We start from the raw sequence: 26,769 nt of genomic DNA, 5'->3' as shown, positions 1-26,769 counted from the left end.
CTCTATTTTCATGCATTTACAGAAACTTTACATTGTGTGTGATGTGGCATTATTTGTGATCGCAAACAAGAGCACTTCATGTCATCTGGATTCCCCAAAAGATCCTGTGCTGCCTAGCAAATTCTTTACCCCACCTGATAAGGTAACAATCACTTGGACCATCCATAATTACGCTTTACATGTGACCTTACTACGAAACTCATTCCATCTGTTTCTATGTACAGGATTTTGTCAATGATAAGGAATATCTCTCACCAGAGGCAAAACTTGTTCTGCAGACAGGGAAAATCCAGGTAGGTTATAAAAAATATACACTACCATTCAAATGTTTATGGTTGGCAAGTTTTTTGTTGTTGTTTTTTGTTTTAAGAATTGAATACATTTAGCAAAGACACATTAAATGTAAAGTGCTGTTTTGAAAATTTGACTTTTTTAAAGAAGTTTTCCATAAAGCAGCACCTCTGTTCTCAACATGTATAAAAATAAGAAATGAAGAAATGTGTCTTGAGCACCAAATCCACCTATCAGTGGATTCAATGATTTCTGAAGAATCATGTGACACTGAAGACTGAAGAGACCTTTAACAAACTGACCAGTAGTGTAATTATTTATAAACCTTAGTGCATATATTGAACAGGAAGGAGTTATTTCACACACAGGAATAGATCAGTGACACATCAGTGTTCTTTTTGGAAAGTTCTATTGAAATTATGCAACTAACAATTTAATTCCTTGACTGCATTACATAGCTAATTTCTTGCATAACAACATTCATATTTTTCAGCAACCACCAAAGCAGACAGGTGTGCTGGGGGCAGTGAACAAACCTTTAACGGTAACCGCTCGACGACCGTTCATTAAAACCACCACCTCCGACACCGGGAGCAACGCAAGCACTAACTCCCAACCCAGCTCGCCTGCAACAAATAAGAGCAGGTTTGTGCTTATCAGAATTCATTAATTTTAACTTTTCATTCACTATGATGTGGAATTTATCCAGCATTGATTAATCTTTACAGCAGGAAGTACTTCATCCTTATCAAGTAGGGTTGGGAACCGAGAACCGGTTCTTATGCAGAACCGAAACTGATTTTTGAAAAATACCAGAACCGCGCGAAATTCCTAAGTTTCGGTTCCGAAAACGGTTCTGGTGCAATGTGTGTGCGAAGCGCTGGAAGCGTATCCTTTAATAGCGAGTGACAGTCAGTGTTGCCAAATCCGTGGTTTTCCCGCGGAATTGGGCTACTTAAACACTGTTGCCGCGGGCTGTTTCATGTCCGCGGGTTGAAGCGACCCCAATTATGTGATAATTAGCCCCGGAAAGGCGAATTTTACCGGAGAAGCCCCCCTGAAACGCGATTGGGCTTGTTTTGGGCAAGGTTTGAGGAGCAATTGTGCGGGTTTTGTTGTGAAAACCTGGCAACCCTGGCTCATCTCATCATGAATATTAATTACATTGCCTGCCGCTTCCAGGAGTGCAACGCAGTTCAGCCTGAAAGCCATCGCGCTACACATTCACGGTTTTGCGTCAGATATTTTCTCGTTGACCACCAGCATGGCGAAGAGAAAGTCACAAGTATGGATTCATTTCCAAAGAATGAATGATAATGAAGCAAAATGTAACACGTGTGAAAAGTTAATAACATGCAAAGGAGGTTGCACTAGCAATTTGACAAAACATTTGCTACAGCACAGAGTGCCACAGGGCTTATACCAGATTTATAGTGAAAGGCCTATATATATTTATATATTTGTCAACCGTTGAGTCACCATGGTTTAGGTAAGCGTTTAGGCACAATTACCTTTGTAATGCTGAATTGCAATTTATTATTTACAAGTTTACTGAATAACTGAATTACTATTAAATTAATATACAACTAATTCATAAATATAACTAATAAATATAATTTATAACTTGGAGACATTTATTCAGAGACAGAGAGATAAAATGTAATAAGACAATTTCAGAGGTGTTCATTTGAAAAAAAAATTGTTTCAAGAATGGCTTAATTAATACTGTAATATATGTACAGTACAGGACTTTTTTGACATTGCCAACCTGTAAATTAATTTTAGAGCAAGTAATAAAACAAAATTGATTGTTTGAGTTGCGTATTGTGCCTTTTTCCTTTACCACTATTTGTTTAATAATTTTAATGGAACCGGAATCGTTAGGCGGAACCGGAAAATTTCTCACGATTCCCAACCCTATTATCAAGCATTTACAACTTTCTCTTTCTCTATCATAAAGGGATGTGAGTTCTGAGGCTTCAGAGACGGGGGCGAGGGAGAATGAAGAGAATCCAGTGATCACAAAGGCAGGGGGTGTAAAGAAGGTCAGAAATATCCTATATGTAAACACTGAAAAGGCTGGTGCACACTTCTGTTGTCCTTATTAATTGTTTTGTTCTTTTAGGAAGAGGCTGCTCAGCCCAGTGGGAAAAAACGTGCTGTGCCTGCAAGTGACGGCACAGAGAACAGCGTGTCTTCAAACCCCTCGGCAGGATCTCTGCCCCCTGCCAATAAACCACGACGTGGCCGACCCCCTAAAAACCCTGCGGGTGTTGCCACACCAGATAAAGAGGCTGGAGCTACGACAGGGGGAGGGTCTGGGCGGGGCCGGAAGAGAGCAGCACCTGCTCAGGATCCCGCCACCACAGCCTCAGCAGATTCAATCAGTGGCAAGACACCAAAACAGCAGAAAGAAGCAGAGCCGAAAAGAGCGGGGCCACAGAGACAGATCGACCTGCAAAGGTAATGAGTGTAACTGAATGACTTTTCTGTACATTATGCATAGTATGATCTAAATCACTTTATAGTTTTACTGGAAATTAATCTAGAATTATGAATGCTTTCACACCAATTCCGAGAATTAATTTGTATTTATTTTGTTTTCCTGGTTGCTAAGAAGAACTCAAAAGCTGCAATATTTAATTTTTGGGAGGTGTTTTGGGTACGATGAGTGCAAGCAATTTTATAATAACTGGTGGCAGAGTTAGCGAGTAGTGATGTGCTATAAAATAGAGACACATAATGTACAGTACCAGCTATCATTGCACAGAACCCATTTATTAAACTTTGTATGTCATGAGGATGGCATCTGATGAATTTGCTTATTAAAACAAGCATTTAATGAAAATAAGAGACTGTGCTATATTGTGAATGTTGCACAGCCTGTCGTATCTTAACTTTAATTGTACAGTAAACATTTCTAGCACCACACTGATGATTATTAGTAGTAGAGGTATATCATTGTATTTTATTAGCATACGTATAATTATAACAAAATAACTTATCAGTACTATTATTAGCAAGCAGCGTGTTACTCACAGGATACTATAATTTTCATTTATACTTTTTTGTACACTACCATTCAAAAGTTTGGGGTTGTTAAGATTTTTTTAAATTAATACTTTTATTGCGCACGTATGCATTAAATAGATACAAATTAACAGTAAAGTTCTAAAAATCCTATTTTAAATAAATGCTGTTCTGTTGAACTTTTTAATCAATGTATCAAGGTTTCCACAAAAAAACAGCTGTTTTTAACATTGATAATAGCTGCTGAAAATTCAGCTTTGCAATCACAGGAATTAATTCCATTTAAAATAAAATAGAAAACAGCTGTCAGTTTAATGTTTTACTGTTTTTACTGTATCTTCGATCAAATAAATGCAGCCTTAGTGTGCATAAGAGACTTTCAAAAACATTTAAAATTACTAACACCAAACTTTTGAACGCTAGTGTATTACTGTATCCTATTTTTCCTTGATTGGGCCATTTCAGGAGAGTGACACTTTATTGAGTTTTTATTATGGTAGATTTTATATTTATTTAAATGCATGTGAATTTGCATGGGCAGGGGAGGAACTTTGCTTGTGGCTTTATAAATGATCAAATCACCAGTTTGTCAAACAGGTTTTTCATTGAGCACATGAATGGCCAGAGTGCATTTTGCTTTCATTTTTAGATGCAAATTCTTTTCAGAGAATGACAAATGTTCGTTTAATTTCCATCTCTGGGCACCGTTTTTGGTGACGATCATTTGAAAACTTGTATGCCACATACTGGCATTGGATTTGGTGTGAACAAGCCATTAACTTTGCCACCTTTAGCTGTTATTGAATTCTTGTATGTGGAGTTGAGGCAGGTGTTTCTTTTATCCAAGATCAGTGAGGGTAGCACAGCGAGAACAGCATGCGTACCAAGACATCCGCCCGTCTCAGAAGACTTATGGAAGTGAAGGGGAGACAGAGAGAGAATTTGAGTCCAGCCCGGACTATGTACTGTCACTTACACAGCTACAGGAGCAGCAGGAAGAAGAAGCCATTCTCAAGCAGCTCAGGGGTGCAGCAGGCCCCAAACTGAGAGAATCCGCCTATGCAGCAGAGCAGGGGGAGCTGTCAGTGAGTGCCTGAGAGGGAGCTTCATTTAGAACTGATGTCATGCTGTAACCTTGAGCGCTTAAGCAGTTAACGTTTGTTGTTTAAAGAAATAGTTCAGCCTAAAATTAAAATTGTCATCATTTACTTAACCCTAATGTTGTTCCAAACTGAATCCTACGTTGTTGTTGTTTTTTCATACTACAGTAAATTATGAAGAATGTGCTCAAGAAACATTTCTTCTTATTAAAGGTGCTGTGTGTAAGTTTTTCACTTTACTAAAGCATAAAAATACCATATGCTTGCAGATATTTTGGAAACATGCTAAATTCACCTACTTTTTTCTCTGAAAACCAATGCTACAGCCAGTTATTTAACTTTGAAATGTGCGTTCCGTGACGTCGGAGGAAACTATGATCTCCAATATTTAGAATTTGGATTGCAGTACCCATTTCAACCACTAGCTGTCAATCCTACATACTGTACTTTAATGTTGAAAACAGTAGAAAGATTTTTTTCAAACAGTCATACATTTTTTCAGTATTCTTTCAATAGAACATTCAAATAGTTGTATTTTATTTAATAATCTTTTGTAACATTAGGCTACTTTGATCACTGTAATGCATCCAAAAGTATTAATTTCTTGTAAAAATTCCTACTGACCCTATCTGTTCTAAATTTCTCCCTTTTTAAGTTTCATAGAAAAAAAAAAAAGAAAAAAAAATAGAAACGGTACACTGGTTTGCAATGACATAGGGATGAGAAGTAAATATTGACAATTTTTTTTGGCCCACATGGAATCCATGCAGATCCATCATGCAGATTGTTGATTTATATTTTGTTTTTTGTTTCAGGTAAAGCGTCGGTTCGTGAAGACAAGGACGGTCAGGCAGTAAATGATTGAATGGCTGAACGAAGAGACACATCTACTTAAACATGACATGCTCTCCACAAACTGTCTTTACCCCACACCTCAGATGAATGAGGAATGAATTCTTTAGATTCAGATGTTCAAACTTGTATGTAGAAACACAGACCGGTTTCTTATCATTAGTTTTATTTTCTTTTTTGGTTTTGTTGAAATTGTTCTTGTTGCTCTTTGCCTCTGTCCGGAGCCATTTTTAAAAACAAACATTTGAAAGAAAAAAAAACTGTTTTAATCTGCTCTAAAGTTGCTTATTAAATACATGGAAAGATTTTTTTTACTGTTTTATCTCCCTCTCCTCTTTTAACCCTCTATTAAATCCAAATATTGTCATCAGATTTCTTTGATTGCAAGGATTCATTGAGGCTCATTTCCTGCATTCATTTAGTTTCACTCTAAATGTACAGTGCAAGACTGTACGATTAATAATGCTGCTATGCATTTTGTTGGGTGTATCAGCATGAATTCCTTATTCTGTTGCAAGGGACAGATTTCCGTGTTTGGATGAATTCCAAGAGTGTTCACTGTTCAAAATCCAATATTCGAATTGCTTCATATTTAATTTTTCCCCCACATTAATAACCGTTCCCAAGCAGTTTTTCACCAATTTACATTCTTCGAATATGCATTTTAAGCCAAAGCTAACTTATTTGACAATTGACGTAGATGGAATGACAAGCGCTCAACAAAGATTCACAGATAACAAGTTTTAATTTTTCACTTTTTTTAATTCAAAAGAATGACAGTTTCACAATAAATAACCATGCTTGTACGGCTCGAGTAGGTTTTTTTTCTGTCTCGTTTTGTAAAGGAGCTTAAAGTGACTAAAGCCAGAGCCCATGACCTGCATTTCTCCTTTGACAGAAGTTTTTGTCCTTTTATTCACTTCTTCGTGCAATATTGAACAAGGTGATCACTACAGGAAGACAGTCTTTTTGTTTTTGTTTCATTTTTGTTTTTCATACAAAATATAAATCCAGCCATCGATGGTGCATTCTAGAGATGAACAGTACTTTATCCCCCCAAAAAACTTGGCTGTATGTACATGGGAAAGGTGTATGAAAGCTAGCTGTGATAGTGGGGGCATTATGAAAACAGATGGTATGTGGGAATACAAGCAAATAGAGGGAGGTCAAGAAACCTTTTAACAATTCAACTCCTGCAAAAACATAACACTAGGTTAAAAAAAAAAAACAGCTTCACAAAGCATTGTGTGGCAGTACTCGCTCTTGGCCTGTTTGCTTTGAAGCATCTCTGTAGAATAGAAAACTCTAGCTGTTTGATTCATGTTTCCAACATTTTGAAACGTGTCAAATAATATCCGCAGCTTGCGAGTGGAAATCTTAATACAAATGTGGTATGATCAAAAACACACCCCACCTCACACTCGGAGACTCTTTTAAACCTCTACACCAACCAGTTTAGTGCCTTAAAAGCTTAACAACTTGATTGTTCCACAAAAAAAAGCCAGTCCTTATAAGAGAGAAACTCTTGTCTTCACTTCATCTCTACATGTACAAACTTTTTATACTTAACTGCAAGTTGTTTTATACAATACATTCTTCAAAAAAAAAAACGAGGCAACTCAAGGTATATCTGTCCATTATCAAGTCGATCCCTACAGCTGCCTTGCAAAGAAGTAGAGAAAGGATTTTCGCCCCCTTTTTTTAAAAAAAAAAGAGAGAAAGTGAGAGGCCATTTTCCATTGATTTAAAAAAAAAATAACACTTTACCCAGTAAGTTTGAAACCGTGTCTGCACTCACAACGTAACACCATGTCATCTGGCCTTTTCAACTACTATACAGACAGATTAGTGCAAAGGAAAGCCAAAAGAAACGTTAAAAGAATCAAATGAGCAAATAAAATCACACATTTGTTCATTGTAAGAGCGTCAAATAGAAGGGTTCTTATTAACTTCAAAAAAGTCATTTTTATATACTAATATCCCATTCAAATAACCATATCCCAAAACAATTTCATGGTGTACAGGGAAAAAAACATTCCTGTTATTTTACCTTAAATGTACACAACCTTAAATATACTAATTTACATGTTCTAACATTGTTTTACAGATGCAAGTGAGTTTTTTTTGTGTGTGAAATGACAGTGATACAGGCTTTGTCTTTGTTGGGTTTCTTTAAAAGGGAAGTGAAGACCTAAATTTAAGAGGGAAAATGATTGTAGCAAGGCAAAAACTGAAAGTGAAAACGATGGGAGGAAAAAGATGTGAACATTTGCTAGAGATAGACGATGACTAATTGTCTTGCAGTCTAACTGCTGATCTTACCCAAACATTCACTCTGAACACAAAGCAAGATGGCTGATGCATGTGTGGAAGGTTGGGTTTGGAGTGAATGGGTCATGAAGCTGGAGGGGTTTGAGGGAAATATGGCCTGATGAAGAGAACTGGATAATCAGTTGCTTAATAGCAGTTCTGTCGCTGTCTCCACATCCCATGATTTTGAGGACAAGGCTACTATTACTGCATTCTGTTTGGGAGAGAAAGACAAAATGTTACACTCCATTTCTAAGGAACAGTACATTTGTTAAATTAACCCCCGGTTTCACAGACCAGGCTTAAGCCTAGTCCCAGACTAAAATGCATTTTAACTGAAAGCAACATGCACTGAACTTAAATGCATCTTAAAATATGTCAGTGCCATTGTTTTGTCTCAAGATGCACACCAGTAATGTTTTTTTTTCTAAGGCATGTTTATAAAAGCTACTTAATAATCTGATGCTAACGGTTCACTTATTTGTCTGAACAATATCACACTGAAATCACAGCCAGGCTGACTTAAAGGGTTAGTTCACCCAAAAATGAAAATTCTGTCATTAATTACTCACCCTCATGTCGTTGGACACCCGTAAGACCTCCGTTCATATTCGGAACACAAATGAAGATATTTTAGTTGAAATCTGATGGCTGAGAAAGGCTTCACACAGGCCTCCATTGGCATTCAGTACATTGACACTTCCAAGATCCATGAAAGGCACTTAAAACGTCGTTACAAAGTCTCTCACCACAGTGGCTCTACAATAATCATACGATGCGACGACAATAGTTTTTGTGCGCAAAAAAAAAATCAAAATAACACCTTTATCCAACTTGTTCTCGACTTCCGTGTGTGCCTCCACGACGCATGCGCGAGAATATGACGTAGCGCCGGTGTTCGGGAATCGATGAAATACACACTTAAGCCACATTTTGAGCACTACGCCGAGACCTAAAGCACGATCAATGTAGAATCCAACAGCTTAGACACGCGCGTCTTCCTCTGCTCGTAAACAAATCGCTTCTGGGTCATATGTCCGAACGCCGGATCTGCGTCATATTCTCGCGCATGCGTCGTGGAGGCACACACGGAAGTCGAGAACAAGTTGGATAAAGGTGTTATTTTGATTTTTTTCTGCGCACAAAAACTATTGTCGTCGCATTGTATGATTATTGTAGAGCCACTGTGGTGACTGGTGAGATAGACTTTGTAACAACGTTTTAAGTGCCTTTCATGGATCTTGGAAGTGTCAATGTACTGAATGCCAATGGAGGCCTGTGTGAAGCCTTTCTCAGCCATCAGCTTTCAACTAAAATATCTTCATTTGTGTTCCGAATATGAACGGAGGTCTTACGGGTGTCCAACGACATGAGGGTGAGTAATTAATGACAGAATTTTCATTTTTGGGTGAACTAACCCTTTAATCAGAACATAAAGAGCTTTTCCATAAGTCAACTGAACTTAATGCCAAATTGTATTCTTTCCAATAGTGCCTACAAAATAGTATTTTACATATTGTCTGTCAACATGCACTACTGCTTGGGTCAGTCATTTCTTTTTAAATGAATACTTTTATTCAGCAAGGATGCAATCAATTCATCGAAATTGACAGTAAATGCATTCTAGATTTTATTTAAAATAAGTGTTGTTCTTAACAACAAAGTTAAGCCGTCTTAACTTTAGGACAACCCCACTGGTGTCCTAACTTCAAACCTTTTTGAAAACCAACATTACAAAAGCCTTTTTCAAGAGATCGTTACATTTATTAATTATATAAGATGAAGAGCAGCGATGTTTGATGGTGGAGTTACTTTTGGAGGACCCAGAGGATGTGCTGTGCTTTGATGATAAAATGCTTGTAAATAATTACAGACTTCCACGACACATGAATTTGCAGTTAGTTGACAAATTGCGACCAACATTACAGAGGCCAACGAGCCGCATTTCACGCAGTTAGATGATCTTAGATTTACAATGCCGCAAGCAGCTGAAACCCTGTCCCTGTAGGTTGAAATGTCTATTCTAACACTTTCGAACCCCAATTTCGCTTCTCTTTTTATTTCATTTTAAGCCGCTAAACTCTGGGAAAGTTCATTCCAAGGATTCAGTAAGCGAATCCACTCAAACAACCAGTCCAAAACAAGCTAATATAAAGAAAATTAGGCTGATTTCAGCAGAGATGATAGAGAGAACAGTGACATGTGTTGCTTTTTCAGTGAACTGTTAATTCCAGTGTGTGTTTTGCTTTAAAACACCAGCTCGGTCATATTCTGTGACAACTGTTTGTTAACGCAAATACCTAATCAGCCAATCACATGGAAGCAACACAAGTCATTTAGGCATGTAGAGATGGTCAAGACGATCTGCTGTTCAAACTGAAGGCCAAAGTAGACTTCACTTTTTACACGTGTGCGAGGGTCAGCGTACAGTGCGTGTGACGTGAATTTCGTCATCAGAAGAGCGCATCGTCGGATTTTTGTAACCGCGCGTACTTTGCATGCGCAGGTTGCACATGTGCATTCAATTTTTTGCAGTATGGGTTATAAATCGTGCCGAGCGATTGCTCAAAACTGCGCATGCGTCGACCGCTTGTGTACGCATTCGAGTCAAAAGAAGTATACTTTGCCAGGCTGTGCGTTCGACTGTGCCCATATGGGTAAAAAAAAACAAAAAACAAAGTATACTTTTGGCTTGAGCATCAGAATGGGGAAGAATTTACTTTTTTGTAATATTTCACAATATTACCGTTTTTACTTTTTAATAAATAAATGCAGCCTTTGTGAGCATAAGAGGGAAAGTATCTGTAGTTTACTTTGATGTTGAGTCAAGTTTTGATTACCCAAGAATGCATCTTTACCAGGGTGAAATATTTACAAACTTAATTTTGTCTCGTCTGCCAGCCACTGTGGTTGGCGATCTGTAAAACATCTCAGATTATCCTTGGATAAAAAAAGCTGTTGGTTTCGAAACGAAAAAGATGCATGATTATTTAACTGTGTTTTATTATCAAACCAAAGCATGTGCGGTACTGTCACTTGTTTTGTTTCAGCAGTCTTGCACTGCAATAAATAGAAAATGGACTAATACTTAAAAAAAAAAATATGAATCCCTATTTTCGTGTTATCTATCTTACTCTGAAAGATTCATCCATTTTTTTTTATTAGTTTTGACAATTTTTTTAATAAAAAGTCACCTTCTGGTAAAAAGTAGTGCTGTCAAACAATTAATCACATCCAAAATGAAAGTTTGTGTTTACATAATATATGCGTATGTACTGTGTATAATTATTATGTATATTTGAATACACACACATACATGTATATATATATAATAATTATTTGCATGTATATACAGTATATATATTTATATAATTTATATTATATATACACATATAAATTTAAAAAAAATCTTAAATATATACACGCATGTGTGAGTATTTATATACACACATAATAACAGTGCACACGCATATATTATTTAAACACAAACTTTCATTTTGGATGCGATTAATCGATTGACAACATTAATAAAAAAGACAAACTTCTCCAAACATTTAGTCCACTTAAACCCAGTATTTTCTTAGAATCAACTGCAAGCTTGCTTTCAGATCTGCAAAAGTCCCGGCCCTACTTTTATTTACATTTATATTTATGAACTATCTGAGGGAACTTACAAGAGGAGGAACAAAGCAATTTGTCAGGGAGGCAACCATATTCGTAATATACAAATGGCAGGTTTATTTGACAACTACATTAGGAAGAACGCTAGATAACTTGTTTTTTTGGCATGTGCACTGGTTTAAGGGTGTGGGGTGGTTAAAAGGATAGTTCACCCAAAAATGAAAATTAGCTCATGATTTACTCACCCTCAAGTCTTCCTAGGTGTATATGACATTCTTCTTTCAGACGAATAAAATCAGAGTTATATTTAAAAAGTCCTGGCTCTTCCAAGCTTTATAATGACAGTGACTGTAGCTCTGTTTTCCAAAGTCCATAAAAAGTGCATCTGTCCGTCAAATACCATGCTCCACACGACTCTAGGGGGTTAATAAAGGCCTTCTGAAGTGAATCGATGCGTTTGTGTAAGAAAAATATCCATATTTAAAACTTTATAAAGTAAAGTTCCAGCCGATCGCCTTCCGTGGAAAAGTGTTGAAAGTGCCTTCTCGCAATTCAAGATGCGTACGCGACGTCTGACGAGCGTACCTGGTAACGTAAGCCTTTGATCGGCAGAGGCTTTTTCAACACTTTTTTAAGCCTTTGATCGGCTGAGGCACTTTCAACACTTTTTCCATAAATTGAATACGGAAGGCGATCGGCCGAAACTTTACTTTATAAAGTTTTAAATATGGTTATTTTTCTTACACAAACGCATCGATTCACTTCAGAAGGCCTTTATTAACCCCCTGGAGCCACGTGGAGCAGTTATATGATGGATAGATGCACTTTTATGGACTTCAAAAACAGAGCAACAATCCCTGCCATTATAAAGCTTGGATTAGCCAAGACTTTTTTAATATAACTCCGATTGTGTTCGTCTGAAAGAAGAATGTCATATACACCTAGGATGACTTGAGGGTGAGTAAATCATGGGCTAATTTTCATTTTTGGGTGAACTATCCCTTTAAGTGTTTGTGGAAGAGGTGTGTCTTCACCTGCTTCTTGAAGGATGTGATGTTTTTCATTAATCACTTAAAAAGTTATGAATTTCTTGTTTACGAGTTGTTTTTGAAGAGGATTTAGACATGAAAACAGCTATTGGGTAGATTATTTGAGACATTTGAATAAAAAAGGCAAAAATTGGCTCCTTACTTACAAGCCACCATGATTGTATATACAGTTCATGTTAAGGACTGTAATATGACGAGCTTAAAAACTTAGTAACAGTGTTCCTTTCTAATTTATATCAAGTAATGTGCTGAAAGCTAAAGGCAACACATGTCCCTAAGGTTGCCAACCCCTGCTGTAGTCTGTGCATCTCTGAATTTTTAACCACACTAGCAGCTGTCCACTTTCAGTACTTACTTTGTCAAAGCCCATTGCACAAAGTTTGTCTATTTTGCGTGTGTACTCAGGACTGGACACAGGAGCACCGGCGTAAACGTGAGACCAGAGACGTGCAGTTTGTTTGAACATTTCTGGATTCTGCTTATACTGCAAAAAACCACAACAGTGATGTACTTGAAAGGTTTGCAATGCTTTGTTATTGCACATTCTCAGTCAGTAAGGCAGACACACTGACAGCTGCATATTTTACACATATGTACCTGATTGGCTACCACAGCATCTTGAGGATCATCTGGCTCTGCTGCAGCTAACAGAGCCTGTAGTGAGAGCAGGACTGTTCGCAGAGTCATAGCGGCAGCCCTGTACACAGGAAGTGAAGACAGAATAAGTAGGAGTTGAAGAATGAGTACAGAATCGTTTAAAAAAAGGAACAGGAAAAAGACAGTACAATAGTTTAGAGTGCAGTGTCAAAGGCATTAGATGACGCAGGATATGCTCAGTGACAAAAAACTAGACATTAGGGCTGCATGATTATGACAAAAATCATAATTGTAAATTGTAATTGAAATGATTAATAATTACGATTATATTAATTTACATTGAATGCTGTTTAGAATAGCTTTATACCATTGTTTGAACTGGAACTGCATGCTATATTTTTGTATAAAAATAAGCTGAAAATATTCTTCCTGAAAAACATACTGTTTGTCTATAGTATTAAGCCACAAATGTCAACTATATATTGGTTTGATTTGTTTTTTAAATTAAAAAAGTAACAATATGCATGGCATTTTAATGTTAACTGGTCTCTTATTTTTTTCCAGAGCTGTATATACACATGCAAATATTTCTTTATATTTATATATATATATATATATATATATACACATGCATGTGTGTGTATTTATATATTCATAATAATTATACACAGTACACGCACATATATAATGCGTAAACAAACTTTTATTTTGGATGCGATTAATCGTTTTCCCAGCACTAAATGTTATACTAAAACTAAAATTAAAACAATGGGGGGGAAAAACCTTAACCTGTAGAAAGAAAGAACAACACACATCTTAAGCATGCAGAATAACACAAGTGGATTTTTTTTTTTTTTGTAACTGCACCTTTGAACGATTACGTAATTGTGGCATCCGTAATTGTAATCACGATTAGAAATTCGATTAACTGTGCAGCCCTAGGCTGTGTTCACACTTGTCAACTTTTTCTTGTCAAAAGAGATCTCTTTTAGTAAAAAAAATTTAAAAAGAAGCTGGCAGCGTTTGTTTCCAATAGCAGCCAAGGGCGTCTTTTGTTGCTATAACAACAGCTGCAACAAGAGTGCTGTGTGGTGCAGAGATACAAAATGTCGAGAAAGAGAAAGTTGGCTCTTGCGTCGGCTTTTGAAGTTAACAGGGAGGAGAATGTCGGTTCACAACATTTATGGGTGCACGACATTATACGGGGAAGAAAACCGAATGGTGCTTACAATAATTTAGTCCAGGAGCTCCGGACTCATTATTATTATCATTATAATAATATATCATTGTGCTCATATCTGACGATAAGACGATATGCTGTCATAAGTATATATCTTTGTGCTGCGACACTAGCACAATTAGTCGATCTACCAGCACCACCTCCATTTTTCTTGTAGTTATGGAAACGAGTCAGGGCTTGCTACTCGCTTGTCATTGGTCAGCAGTCAAAAAGGCGCTTGGCGTAGGTTGTTTTTATCAGAAAAGTTTAACTTTTTTCAACTTGAAAAGACGCGCTGAGCTGCAGAAAAAGCACTCACAATTTTTTGAAAACACGGTTTACTATATAGGATTATAATGTAAAACAGACGCTGTGAACATGCCCCTACTAGATATGTCAAATTTATTCATTAATAAGCACTCACCACTGGTCTTTTAAAATGTCCAAACATATCGCCCCGGTAACTGAACTTATATTGGGATGCCAGATCTTAGTAATAAACCGCACCTGAAAAAGATGACAAAACTCATTTAACTTCAATGTACTGTGTCTTTCAATTCAAGTTAACATTAAATCATAATTGATCACATCTTTGTTAGTGCATGTTCCCACTCTTATTGTGCACACAAGTTAAATTAAAAATGTAAAAAAGAAAAGTTAAACTCTTGTATGGAACAAAATAGAAAAACAAAGTTTATTTATTACCCTGATAGAACATACATGACTGTTTAATAACTTATGATTACATATTTCTGTTGTCATCTCATTGTTTACAGTCACATTTAGAATATACTAGCAGTTAATTTTATATAATGTCAAAAGTAGTAATTATTGCATAAGTTTAGCTGCCACAGAAAATACTGAGTTCTTTACTGCTTTGTTAATCAAGTGAAGTGTTAATCAATTTAAGGCTGGAGGACTGGTTAAATCTATAGACCGGCTCTACATTTTTTTGCAACTAGTGTTGATTCCTCCAGACTGTAAAGGCCTGTTCGCACCAAGGAAGATGCTATAATGATATAATGATAAAGAAATAGCTGAAAAAATCATTCTAAATAATAAAAAAAAAAAAAAACCACAACTATAATAATAACAGCACAGAGAAACAATATTGTTCTAATCACTTTCAAAACTATTTTTTTTTCCAGCTGATGAACAACAAAAACAATGATAGCCCATACGAATACATCCAGCTTTAAGAGGCAGATGACAAAACTGAAGTTTTACTTAATTTAATAAAAGTGGGTAAATTTCTTTAATTCCATGGAAACTTAAATGTTTAAAAAGAAAAAGATTTACCTTGGGTGGATTAAAAGGATATGTCTCAGGTATCTTGATTTCTAGCTGATATCTGCCCCCTATGGGAAAAAAATAGCTTGTAAGTTACAATCTTATCCTCATATCCACAACATTAATGTATTTGCAAACATCATGGCAGCAAAAGAGAATACTGAATAAAGTCTCGTTACCTTCATATGGTGTGTCTGGTGGTCCTGCTATTTCACCCTTTAACTCTGTAAAGTTTTCATCCACCAGATCTACTTTTATTTGATTTTTACTTGTCTGTTATGAAGCAAAACAAAAATGCACTCAATATAACTGATCAGGAGCAAAATTTCAGAATCAAACATTTAGCTTGTGAGACCAGATTATATTGCACAGAACAAAGAAGTGCCCAGTGTATAGTCGTGGGGCTGTCTCAAAACATAATGAGCTGCCTAGGTAGACAGCATGATAGGTACCTATGATTCCCCAAAAAAGCTGTCTAGGTAGGCAGCTTAAAATGTTTTGAAACAGCCATGGTACTGCACTACTGAAAACTACTCAAAAAGCCTAGCAGTCCTGCTAACTGACACTAATCAAACAGGTCTGGACACGACCAGTAAAAGAATGAAAAAGTATTTTGAAAGAGAAAACATACGTTAATGAGCGATAAACACGAGTGGTATTATTATTATAGAACACTAAAGAAGTGTTAGTGAAGCTAGCAGGCTAACTGTGTCAAATAGCATGTTAGCCCCATAGCTAAAGCTCGGCGTGTGCCATCACAAAATCTAGTCGTACTTTGATGTGTCGATAAATTATTTTCGCGTCTCGGATTAAGCCTTCGTCTTAAAACATCAAAGGATGTACACATTTTTTCATGCATGACTTCCGTATCTAAAGGCCATCATATAACTGCTAATGCTAACATTAGCTTAGCATGCTAAGCTAGCTCACTGGCTGTTGGGTGTCTATTCCCAAAAGTCCTAGTGTTTGTTACCAGCGGGCAAGACAATAGAGTAAAGTAACGTTTTGCAAACCTCTTCGCTTTTCAGCACTTCTTTAAATTCTCGCTTGATCCTCTGCACAGCGATATTTGCCATGGCTGATTGATTCCCCTCTCTCACTCTTTCTCTCTTCCGCTGTTTTTGAACCTCCAGTCCGCAAAGACTGATAGAGCTTCACTTTCACACCCCTCTCTCGCCCTCTCTCTCTCTCTCTCTCTCTCTCTCTCTCTCTCCTAAACAGTACGTTGAACTCCAGTACAAACACTGGCAAACACAATGATAGCCTGGAAAACTCAAACGTTGCAATAGAACACTGCGTGTGTACGCTTTGTTGAATCAGGTGGAGATATTATGCGTAGAAAAGCAGGGCTCTTGACAGATCCAGAAAGCTTTCAGATCTAGTATCAGTCCCGTATGGTCATGGTGTGCTGTTGTCACATGATATCGTGGATACATCTGTTTCGCTCCCACGTGATACTTGCAAAACACATCTGTCCATCCTTACCCCTGTACTGTTTTTGCTAACAATTTATATTTTTAATAAACAAATCAATAGTAAATCGTATAGTGTTGACTTTATTTCTGTGGGTAGCGTAATGTTTGGCAAAAAATTTATTTACATGAAACTGACACACTTAAAAATAAAATAATTTAATATAATATAATTTAATTTAAATTACAAACATTAAAATGAACAATTCTTGTTTTTTATGAAATATTGTGTTGGGGAAACAGCTTAGGACCCAGGACCAGTAGAGAAAAATGAAGACCAAGAGTCAGGAGTCAGATTAATTAAAGAAACATTTACTGAAGAATAGTTTGCAGTTTCATCAGCAGAAGCCAGCTTCAAGTCTCACAAGGAGTTAGGCCGTGCTCTACCAGCCTACCCGCCTCGGCCTATCGTACATACAATTTATGAACAGTTATACTGTTTTCAAGGTCTAACCACGTCATTACTGCAAGTTGAATGATTCTGATTGGCTCAGAGAAAACAAAGTCTTGGTAAATTTTCACACATTGTCGGTTAATCAGATTCATGTGTCCATATATCACTTGTTGACGCTGGCAGGCGCCACCTTGCCCGGAACAACAAGTCCACCCGTCTCTTAGGATGCCCGTAGTCCACCTCCAATACTGATCTGTAACACAGAATACTGCGCACATACACAGATACAGTCTCTCCAAGGTTGGCGTTGGTGAGATCTGGTCCCAACCAGAGAAAGTTTTCCAAAACATATTGATAACATGTGCTTTTCTCTCAGTGAGAGATACAGACAATAGTACAGACCATATTCATCTGTAAAAGGAAATATAAAATGAAATAAAATAAAATAAAATGGAAGACAAATCCATATTTCATCTCTGGAAGCCGGGCTAAATGAGCAATCCCTGTTACTGCATTCCTGTCGAGTTAGAGGTGTGTGATGCCTCCAAAATCCAAACACACGACAACATGTTCTGAAATCAAGTGTTTTGGCGAAACATCACACACGCCCAGGACAGACCCTCAGTCACCACTCAGAGACCAAATACAAACTTTAGAAAATATAAAGGAAGAAACAATCATTGGTCCTCTTGATTTAAGCAAAATCATAACTGGAAAGAATCATTAAAATCATAATAATTATATAGGAGGATGAATATTGATTGAGGCTTTGATTATGAATTTAAGTAGGATATATATATACACATACATAATTATATTGAAGCGGCGGTAGATTCCAGCATCTTTCAATTGCAGTATTTTTAATATAAATGATTTGTCCGTGTAAATCATTATCTCTTCTCTTCTCTTATGCCGTGTTTACTGACGCAAACCACAATGATCCAATCAATTCCTGATGGATGAAATCAAGTCCCACCCCACGTTTCTTGTTCGATAAGCAGTTTCACTCGGATATACGTCAATAGAAAAGAAAAGACTATCGCAACAGAACAGAAGTGCCCAGTGTATAGTCGTGTGCTGTCTCAAAACTTCTACTTCTGTTTCATGCTGACTTTAAATTAGGCTGATAGGCTTCTCTAAATAATAACACCCCCAAATAACACATCCTGTTCTCAAACAAGAAGAAAGTTAGTTAGTATGTTAGTTTACAAATAACTCAAATGTTTCAGAAATGTTTTTGCCATGAATGATGTATAGTTAATTTTTTTATGCTAACGGTTTGAGAACATTATTTGATAACTTAACATTACTGGAAGAACACTTGTAACTTTGAGATAACCTAGCCAGAATGTTAGGGAAGTTCTGAGAATGGTCCCTTGTGTCTAACACAATTCTGAAATTTCAGCAAAGTGAGTAGGCTATTTCTAAGATGGTGTCAACATTTCCTTAATTGTGCAAAAATGTTACCACAAATGCAATAATAAATGTTTACAGGTCATTGTTCTCTTAATGTCAGTAATATGTTACCAAGTAGTCTACATCATGTTATGGGTTTTAATTCATATATTGATTTAAAATTATAATTATTTATTATATTATTATATTTATTAAATTTTTTTGGAGAGAAGCTGCAACAAATTCAAAATTACTTTTAATGCAGCTAAGGCTGAGTGACTGTGATGATGAGTTTGCATTTCTCTATTAAAAGGTACACATACGTCATTCTTTCACACACACACACACACACACACACACACACACACACACACACACACACACACACACACACACACACACACACACACGTCTGGTTTACATATCTTTCATCTTTGTGGGGACACTCCATAGACGTAATGGTTATTATGCTGTACAGACTGTATGATCCACTTATATTAATCCTACCCATTACACACAACTTTCTGCATTTTTACACAAAAAAAAAACTCATTCTGTGTGATTTATAAGCTTGTTTCCTCATGGGACGTCAATTTAGGCCACGGTGTAAGTCTGTGTGCATTCAGGCTGAAGTCCCCACCGTACCACCGGGATAGAACACACACACACACACACACACACACACACACACACACACACACACACACACACACACACACACACACACACACACACACACACACACACACACACACACACACGGCTGTCAGTGATGTGGATTTCATTATTTACACCCCGCCGCAAGAATGCCGACAACCAATTAATAGATGATGCGCGATGCGAACGGTGAGGAAAGCAACGGCATTTCAGTGTTTACTAAAATCTGCGACTATACGTCATGTAGCGACGTGGCTCTCGTCTGTTAATTCCACCACGCGAATGTACAAATCCCACTATAGTAAAGGCTTCCCTCATTAATATTAATTACTAGATGTGATGTTCGCGCAGTCGACCTTGCTGATTTGCCGAAATGCAGACGAAGACCTACCTCATGAAGAATATTTAGGCTACGCAATTGGACGCCACAGGAAGGATGCAAACAACGTCAGCGCAAGCTAATTACAATTCATGAACCAATCCTTCGCCATAGTAACATTCCTAATTTTGCTTCCCTGATCCTTATCCAAACACAGACGGAACATCAGCCGGAGCTGCGGTCCATTGCCAAACACCAGTGTACACAAGGGAGCATTTGCACTGGATTTGGCCTGTGCGACCGGAGGCTCTCGAGGGTCAATATTCACATATAGTCCTCCTGGTTTGAAGCGAATGTTTTTAAATCTCTTCGCGTGAGTTGTCGAAGTCATTGGTAAGACATCTGTTTTCCCAAATATTGTCTTTTCCATCGGGGTTAACTTTTTTATTTGATGTCTTATTCTTTTTACATGCCTTCTGCAGATTCAATCGCCGTAATTGCGCTGCTTTAATTAATATATTCCCCCCATCCTCCCCGAAGACTAAATAATAGCACAGGGCTACGTCAAACTACTTTAAGCAAGAATATTTTGGGCATTACATGATTTTTATCTTTTTTTATTATAGGCCTTTAATACTTCAACGATATACATTTTGTGTTTATTAGTGGTTTATATAGTTGGTGTTTATAGACAGTCAGCCGGTTAAGTGTAAAGTTATCGAAGAGGAAGCAACAAAACAGAACCAAGTCTTGAAAAAAACGTTGCTGATTTTCGTGTTATTTACTTTAGCGTCGTTCGTTCTTCCCTGAAGCCCGGCTTGAGTTTCCTTTCATTTGTTTACAGTTTCGCAGTAATGCTTAGTACAACGTACGCTTACCGTTCACTTATTAGGACACACACCAAACAAAAGCGTCGAGTTTTGAGAGTAGTGTTGAGCTAGGACCTGACTGTTTTGAAAAAATAAATATATCCATGAATTACCTTTTTTTTTTACAGTAGTATTCGATTGGTAGGAATTGTCTCACATCCCATCTCTTTATCCGCGTGAAGTTAATTTAATGGGAGCGCGCTTGACAAGTGACAAGCGCCCATCACATTATTTCACTTAAACATATTAATACAGCCCTGTGTGTGTGTGTGTGTGTGTGTGTGTGTGTGTGTGTGTATGTATGTATGTATATGTGTGTGTTTTACTCTAATGGCGTTCTCATTAAGTATCAATTTTTCGAGGCCAAACTTGGGCCAATAGGATAACAAGATTTAAAAAAAATCTAGGAGCAATTTGGTGCTTGGATAATTTTTATTTTGTTTTATATCGCAGTTCATCAAGTAGTCAAACACACATTTTTATCCAGATACACTTTCCCTTATAACAAATAATGATAATTAGATGAAGCCTAAGGAAGATAATGTATGTCTTTAATATAGCCTAATATAATATTTGATATATACTTGAGACTATTTTCTCTCTCCTGATTATTTCTTAGGCAGTGTCAAATAAGCCAGTCTCAAAAACACAAAATAAACACACTGAATATGAATATGACTGATAGCATTGCTTTTTTTCCCAAGGTTAGATGTCGCAATAAATTGTTACCGTGAATTATTTTGGCCACGATAACTGTGGAGAGAAAATTCTGATATTGTGACAGACAGACCTATAGTCTACCACAGAAACAAAAGTAGTCTACCGCTGATTTGTGTTTATTTGGATTTCAAATGTGAGTCATGCTGACATCCTCTATAGTCCTTCCCATGCATGTGAAGCCTTTCTAATTCACCACACCCATGTAGTTTTGAGCTAAATATCTGCAAGTCTGTTTAAAATAATGTATTATTATTATGTATTATTAGTGTCTGGAATGTGTGTGAATTCTGTCTTATCCAGGAGAAGGATGGCAGAGGGAGGTTTTGACCCCTGTGAGTGCATCTGCTCTCATGAACATGCCATGAGGAGACTTATCAACCTGGTGAGTTCTCCATCTTTCTGTTCCAGATCAGCATTTCAATTAACACAAGTTCTTTAGTTTATTAACAAAATTTGCTTTAATATTAACAAAACAATACATACTTAACTTGTGTGCCTACTCTGGATCTACTATTAGACATTTATCAGGTGAATTTGATATAATTTGATATTATTTATATATTATGGATATCTTAATCTGGATGAAAGAAAAGTGAACAACTGTGATTAAGACGGACCCTGTCCTTATAAAGGATTTCTTTATCTTTTTCTTGGTACAAAAAGATACACTACCAAATGTTTGGAATATTTATTTTTTTCAAAATGCTTTTGAAAGACGTCTCTTATGCTCACCAAGGCTGAATTTATCTAAATTAATCATAGTAAATACTATGAAATATTAATACAATTTTAAATAATTGTTTTCTATTTTTAAATATTTTAAGATGTAATTTATTCCTGTGATTCCTCCAGACTTCAGTGCCACATGATCCTTCAAAAATCATTCTATATGCTGATTTGATACGTTTCTTATTATTATTATGTGCTTCTTAATATTTTTGGGGAAACTGTCATACACTACCATACAAAAGTTTAGAGTAAGAAAAGAAAAGAAAAATAAATGAATACTTTTATTCAGAAAGGACGCATTAAATTGATTGTGTCCATAAAGACATTTACAAAAGATGTTGTTTTGAACTTTCTAGTCATCAAATAATTCTGAAAAGAAATGTATAACATTTTCCTCAAAAATATTAAGCAGCCAATAAAAAAACAAAACATTATTAGTAATTGAGCACCAATAATAATCGATGATTAGCACCAAATCAGCATATTGGAATGATTTCTTAAGGATCATGTGACATTGAAGACTGGAGTAATGCCTGCTGAAAATTCAGCTTTGCCATCACAGGAATGAATTACATTTAAAAATATATTAAAATAGAAAACAGCTATTTTGTACTATATTACAATAATTATTATAATAAGATTTCACAATATTACTGTTTTTACTGTATTTTTGATTGAACAAATGCAGCCTTGGTGAGCATAAGAGACGGCTTTCAATTAAAATATATATATTCCAAACATATAACCATTAGTGTATATATATTTTTAATTTCTTTTGATGAAGAGTAGTCTACATTTTCCAATGGAATTTAATGTGTATTTATAAATTAACACAAAAATAAAAGTATAGTATAGTAATAGTATTCCCGTAAACAACAACTTGGCTTTGCAATTAAACTGTCAGTTACAAAGGTTTAAGCATATAAAAGTCTTCCATATAACATTACTGTATATTGTTCTTTGGATTCTATATTTTTTATAATAGAGAGAGTGAGTTATAAGTGAATGAATTCAACAGTTGCTAATGAAGCTATGATACTAATTAATCATTGCAAAAATGTTTGTTTTGTAACAAATCTAACAGGGCTTGTAGTTTAAGAGATTTAGTTGCCAATGCGATAAAAGAACGAACTTAAGATTCAGACCAACTTCATCTAGGTGGTTTCTTGTCTTTATTGAAAATATATTTAGAAAAAAATCATAGAAAATGCCTATCTTTTTAAAATGACGAAAGGTGTCTAATAATATTGCTGTTGTAGTCTGAATGAATGGCCAATAGAGGGCGCTAGTGATTCTTTGATTCAGCAAATAAAAAACACTTGATTCAACTATTTGTAGAGGAAACGTTTGAAACAGAAACACAAATATGATGTAATATAATATGCATGGAACTGGCTTTTTGCAGAGTGATACACAGTTAAATCCCATTTCAATGAATGTTTTATGAATTAATAAAAGTAGAAGCAACAGTTTTTGTCCTCCTTCAAGAGAAAATCCCACATCCACACAAAACGCTGTAATTTCATCCATATAGTATGTTTTTTTGTTTAGCCTGTTTGATAAAATATTTGTCTTATTGTGATACCTTTCCAAGCTGAGACAGTCCCAGTCCTACTGTACAGACTCAGAGTGCCTTCAGGAGAGTAAGTATTTCTGTCCAAACATACCCCTTTTCCACCAAGGCAGTGCTAGAGCTAATTCAGAGCCAGAGCTACATAGAACATGCTGTGTTTTTTTTTTTTTTTTTTTAATTGAGCTTTGTATGTACGCAGTGCCAGGCCCCAATTCCTCCTCAGTAGAAGGGGACATCACTCTGCCCATGATTATTATGGGATGGCTAGTTCTAGCTCTCGTGCTCTTTCTGTTCCGTCCAGCCAGTCTGAGGGGCTCTTCAACCAGCAGCAAGCCTTCCAGTCCCCATGGCGTAAGTCATGCCAGACAAACTCCCTCAGATCATGAATGAATGAGCATTATAATGATTAAACTGTCTCAATTATCACTTATAACTAAGCAGCAAACAAACTCAATGACCTCCACATGATAATGGTAATCAGAAAGTGTAGCAAAGGATACATCCTTCCATAGATATACATAATAAAGTCTAGATGTCTCGTCCGCGCTGCTGGCCAATGAAGGTCGACGTCCGCACCTGGCGGCCATCTTGTCACAGTCAGCTCGCTCACTTGTAACATTGTGTTTTAATGGTGCATGTACTTTTTAAATAATCATAACTTGCTACATTTTTTTTACAGATTTTCATGTTATAAACGCCAGAGATGTAGTTATGACACTGCATACATATGAATAATTATTCATAATTTGTTCAAGCATCCAGAATTATAGCCACGTTAATAACGTTTGTAAGAAACCAAACCATTTGTAAAACCGTCAAGATTTCAGCGAGATAAGAGTATTTGTGTTCGTGCAGATCACTCGCCTTACATCAGGTTTCACAGAGCCCGCCAGAAAGCTTGCCTGTGACAAGATGGCCGCCGGTGATGACGTTAGAGACTCCGCCGTAAGACATCTAGCCTTTATTATGTATATCTATGCATCCTTCACCCAAAAATGAAAATTCTGTCATTAATTACTCACCCTCATGTCGTTCCAAACTTTATTGTTGAATAAAGTCGTTATTTTTGTTTGTTTATGCACACAAAAAGTATTCTCATCGCTTCATAAAATTAAGGCTGAACCATTGGAGTCCCATGGACTATTTTAACGATGTCTTTACTACCTTTCTGGACCTTGAAAGTGTTCATTACATTGCTGTCTTTGGAGGGATCTCGGATTTTATGAAAAATATCTTAGTTTGTGTTCCGAAGATAAACAAATGTCTTACGGGTTTGGAACGACATGAGGGTGAGTAATTAATGACAGAATTTACATTTTTGGGTTAACTATCCCTTTAATAGCTTTTAATGGAACACAGCAACTTTTTATCTTATTCACCGTATGTTAGCTAGATAAGTCCACACATACCATTCTCATCTCCGTGCGTGCCATAACTCTGTCTGACGCACCCACCTCTAGCCTAGCCTAGCTTAGCACAAAGACTGGAGGTAAATGGCTCCAGCTAGCCTACTGCTCAATAACTGACAAAATAACGGCAACATTTTCCTATTTACATGTTGTGATGTGTGTGTAGTTACATTGTGTACTAAGACCAACGGAAAATGAAAAGTAGCGATTTTCTAGACCAATATGCCTAGGAACTATACTCTGGAGCCGTTTACCTCCAGTCTTTGTGCTAAGCTAGGCTAGCGGTGAGTGTGTCAGACAGAGTTGTGGCACGCACGGAGATGAGAATGGTATGTGTGGACTTATCTAACTCTGGAGGATACGGTGAATAAGCTAAAGTCCCAAAAAGTCGGCGTGTTCCTTTAACCATCAGTAAATCATATAATCTGGGTTATGGGCTGCTTTAACTTTGAATCACTTGATTAATACTGTTAATTTACATTATTGTAATTTCCTTGAATTCTTGTTGTCATTGGATGGATTTTTTTCTTTGTATTTAGAATCATGGCAGAGAGCCACCAGCACCTCCAGTGGACTAGAGGTTTAACCCTGCACAAAACATTTGACCTTTTAATCCAGCTTCCATCTGATCAGCTACTGTGACCCGTATAACTTGTTAGTTTCCTTAATCATCAGTCAGTATTTCTGATTCCAAATTCTTTAGTCCAATATCGAGAGGGTGACCTACACAGACGCTTGGATAACAAGGTGTTTCCACAATACAAATTTTTCAAAAGAGGAAGCAAAAAAAGAAAGTTGTCCAATTGTTGAAATTGCTGAATTGTTAGAGTCTGATGATTTCTTTAATTTCATACTTCTTCTATTTTATTATAAAGCCTTATTAGGTATTTAGCAAGTTGTTAAAACGACATAAACACCTATATAATGACACCTACCCTAGATCAGCCTGAATATAAAGTGCAATCTAGAGTAAAGGTTACCTAGTTATCGAGTGTCGTCAAGAGATTAGGGTTATTTTCAAGTAGACTGAGGTGGAGAGAATAATAGTTCTTGTCCTTTGGTAGCTTATACATTCCAAAGCTATGAGGACTTCACAGAAATGATGTCATTGGTTCATGTTGACTCCTTCTGAATACAGATGTACTTGAAATGATTCCCTCATTTGAGGTTGACCAAGACCACTTCTTAAAAGTCAAAATTTTGCGCAAGAGGAAATAATGAAATGACTATTTACTTGGCTCTTATTACTGTAGTCATCGCTGTGTGAGTGTCATGGTCTGAGATCTGTTGACTAAAAGGGAGAGCTGATTTAAAGCAGACATCTCCACCCTGAAGACTCTGACAGTCTATTTATCCTTCATGTACAAAAATTGTTAGTGCAAGTTTATAGACTGTTCATTATGTAGCTATACTTACTAGAACAGTCAGGCAAAATTGGGGAATCTGCCAAATTTCAATGAAAAGCTAAAAAGCGAAAAAAGAGCTAGATTCCTTTTTAGCATTAGCTTAAAGGCGAATATACCAACTGTAGCACTTTGGTTTTGGCACCTTTACATTTTTGTACAGAAGGTGAAGCTCCAGTAAAACACCAAAGATCGGATGTTAATCTGCTCCATTTCAAGTGTGGTGTAACTTCCTGGGAAACGTTTCTGTCTCTTCAGTTCTGTGAAAATGTTAGAATGTCTTTAAGTTAATTTGTTTAATTGGACATACTAATGATTTCTGGAAGGTTCATTTAAGGTGGTGGTGTGGATTTCAGGGCATGTAAATAGAATTCTGTCTATGTACACTGTTCTTATGAAACTGCTCTATATGAAAGGGCTTGATCTATGCACTTTTGGGTACTTAAAATAAATAAGAACATTAGCATCAC

The 26,769-nt window shown here is 36.5% G+C and overlaps 3 protein-coding genes across 7 annotated transcripts in view; 2 read left to right on the top strand and 1 right to left on the bottom strand.

The window, feature by feature from the left end:
- The window catches only part of pds5a (PDS5 cohesin associated factor A), a 45,474-nt gene extending 39,829 nt beyond the window's left edge, over positions 1-5,645 (top strand). For 2 of the 5 annotated variants that reach the window (XM_079811961.1, XM_079811962.1), the window contains 7 exons: positions 23-142; positions 225-293; positions 785-936; positions 2,252-2,336; positions 2,417-2,754; positions 4,169-4,406; positions 5,237-5,645. In XM_079811961.1, the coding sequence (XP_079668087.1) occupies positions 23-142; positions 225-293; positions 785-936; positions 2,252-2,336; positions 2,417-2,754; positions 4,169-4,406; positions 5,237-5,278 (1,044 nt within the window). In that variant the 3' untranslated portion in view covers positions 5,279-5,645. Of the gene's footprint in view, positions 1-22; positions 143-224; positions 294-784; positions 937-2,251; positions 2,337-2,416; positions 2,755-4,168; positions 4,407-4,589; positions 4,644-5,236 lie in introns of all 5 variants that reach the window. The other 3 variants (XM_079811963.1, XM_079811964.1, XR_013816162.1) reach the window with 2 other exon arrangements.
- A 350-nt stretch (positions 5,646-5,995) lies between these two features.
- Positions 5,996-16,796, bottom strand: ube2kb (ubiquitin-conjugating enzyme E2Kb). Its single transcript, XM_079811967.1, has 7 exons — positions 16,373-16,796; positions 15,539-15,632; positions 15,369-15,427; positions 14,494-14,576; positions 12,851-12,950; positions 12,609-12,737; positions 5,996-7,797 (listed from the first exon to the last, which is right to left on the bottom strand). The coding sequence occupies exons 1-7, from the start codon at positions 16,433-16,435 to the stop codon at positions 7,723-7,725; spliced, it is 603 nt and encodes a 200-aa protein (XP_079668093.1). The 5' UTR covers positions 16,436-16,796; the 3' UTR covers positions 5,996-7,722.
- Positions 16,797-19,768: 2,972 nt separating this feature from the next.
- On the top strand, positions 19,769-26,769 carry smim14 (small integral membrane protein 14). The gene is made up of 5 exons (XM_079813092.1): positions 19,769-19,989; positions 21,486-21,567; positions 23,509-23,557; positions 23,687-23,838; positions 25,436-26,769. Exons 2-5 carry the CDS (start codon positions 21,493-21,495, stop codon positions 25,472-25,474), a joined length of 315 nt encoding a protein of 104 aa, XP_079669218.1. The 5' UTR covers positions 19,769-19,989; positions 21,486-21,492; the 3' UTR covers positions 25,475-26,769.

The sequence above is a fragment of the Gobio gobio genome (genome assembly GCF_949357685.1).
Source record: "Gobio gobio genome assembly, chromosome: 3".
Classification (NCBI taxonomy): domain Eukaryota; kingdom Metazoa; phylum Chordata; class Actinopteri; order Cypriniformes; family Gobionidae; genus Gobio; species Gobio gobio.
This window is presented reverse-complemented; position numbering and strand designations above follow the sequence as displayed.

Coding starts and splice junctions, on each gene's coding strand:
- ube2kb (XM_079811967.1), bottom strand. CDS start 16,435: ATGGCAAATATCGCTGTGCAGAGGATCAAGCGAGAATTTAAAGAAGTG. Junction 15,428..15,538: donor ACCAGACACACCATATGAAG/GTAACGAGACTT, acceptor TTTTTCCCATAG/GGGGCAGATATCAGCTAGAA. Junction 12,951..14,493: donor GACATTTTAAAAGACCAGTG/GTGAGTGCTTAT, acceptor TCCTGTGTACAG/GGCTGCCGCTATGACTCTGC.
- smim14 (XM_079813092.1), top strand. CDS start 21,493: ATGGCAGAGGGAGGTTTTGACCCCTGTGAGTGCATCTGCTCTCATGAA. Junction 23,558..23,686: donor CTCAGAGTGCCTTCAGGAGA/GTAAGTATTTCT, acceptor GTATGTACGCAG/TGCCAGGCCCCAATTCCTCC. Junction 23,839..25,435: donor AGCCTTCCAGTCCCCATGGC/GTAAGTCATGCC, acceptor CTTTGTATTTAG/AATCATGGCAGAGAGCCACC.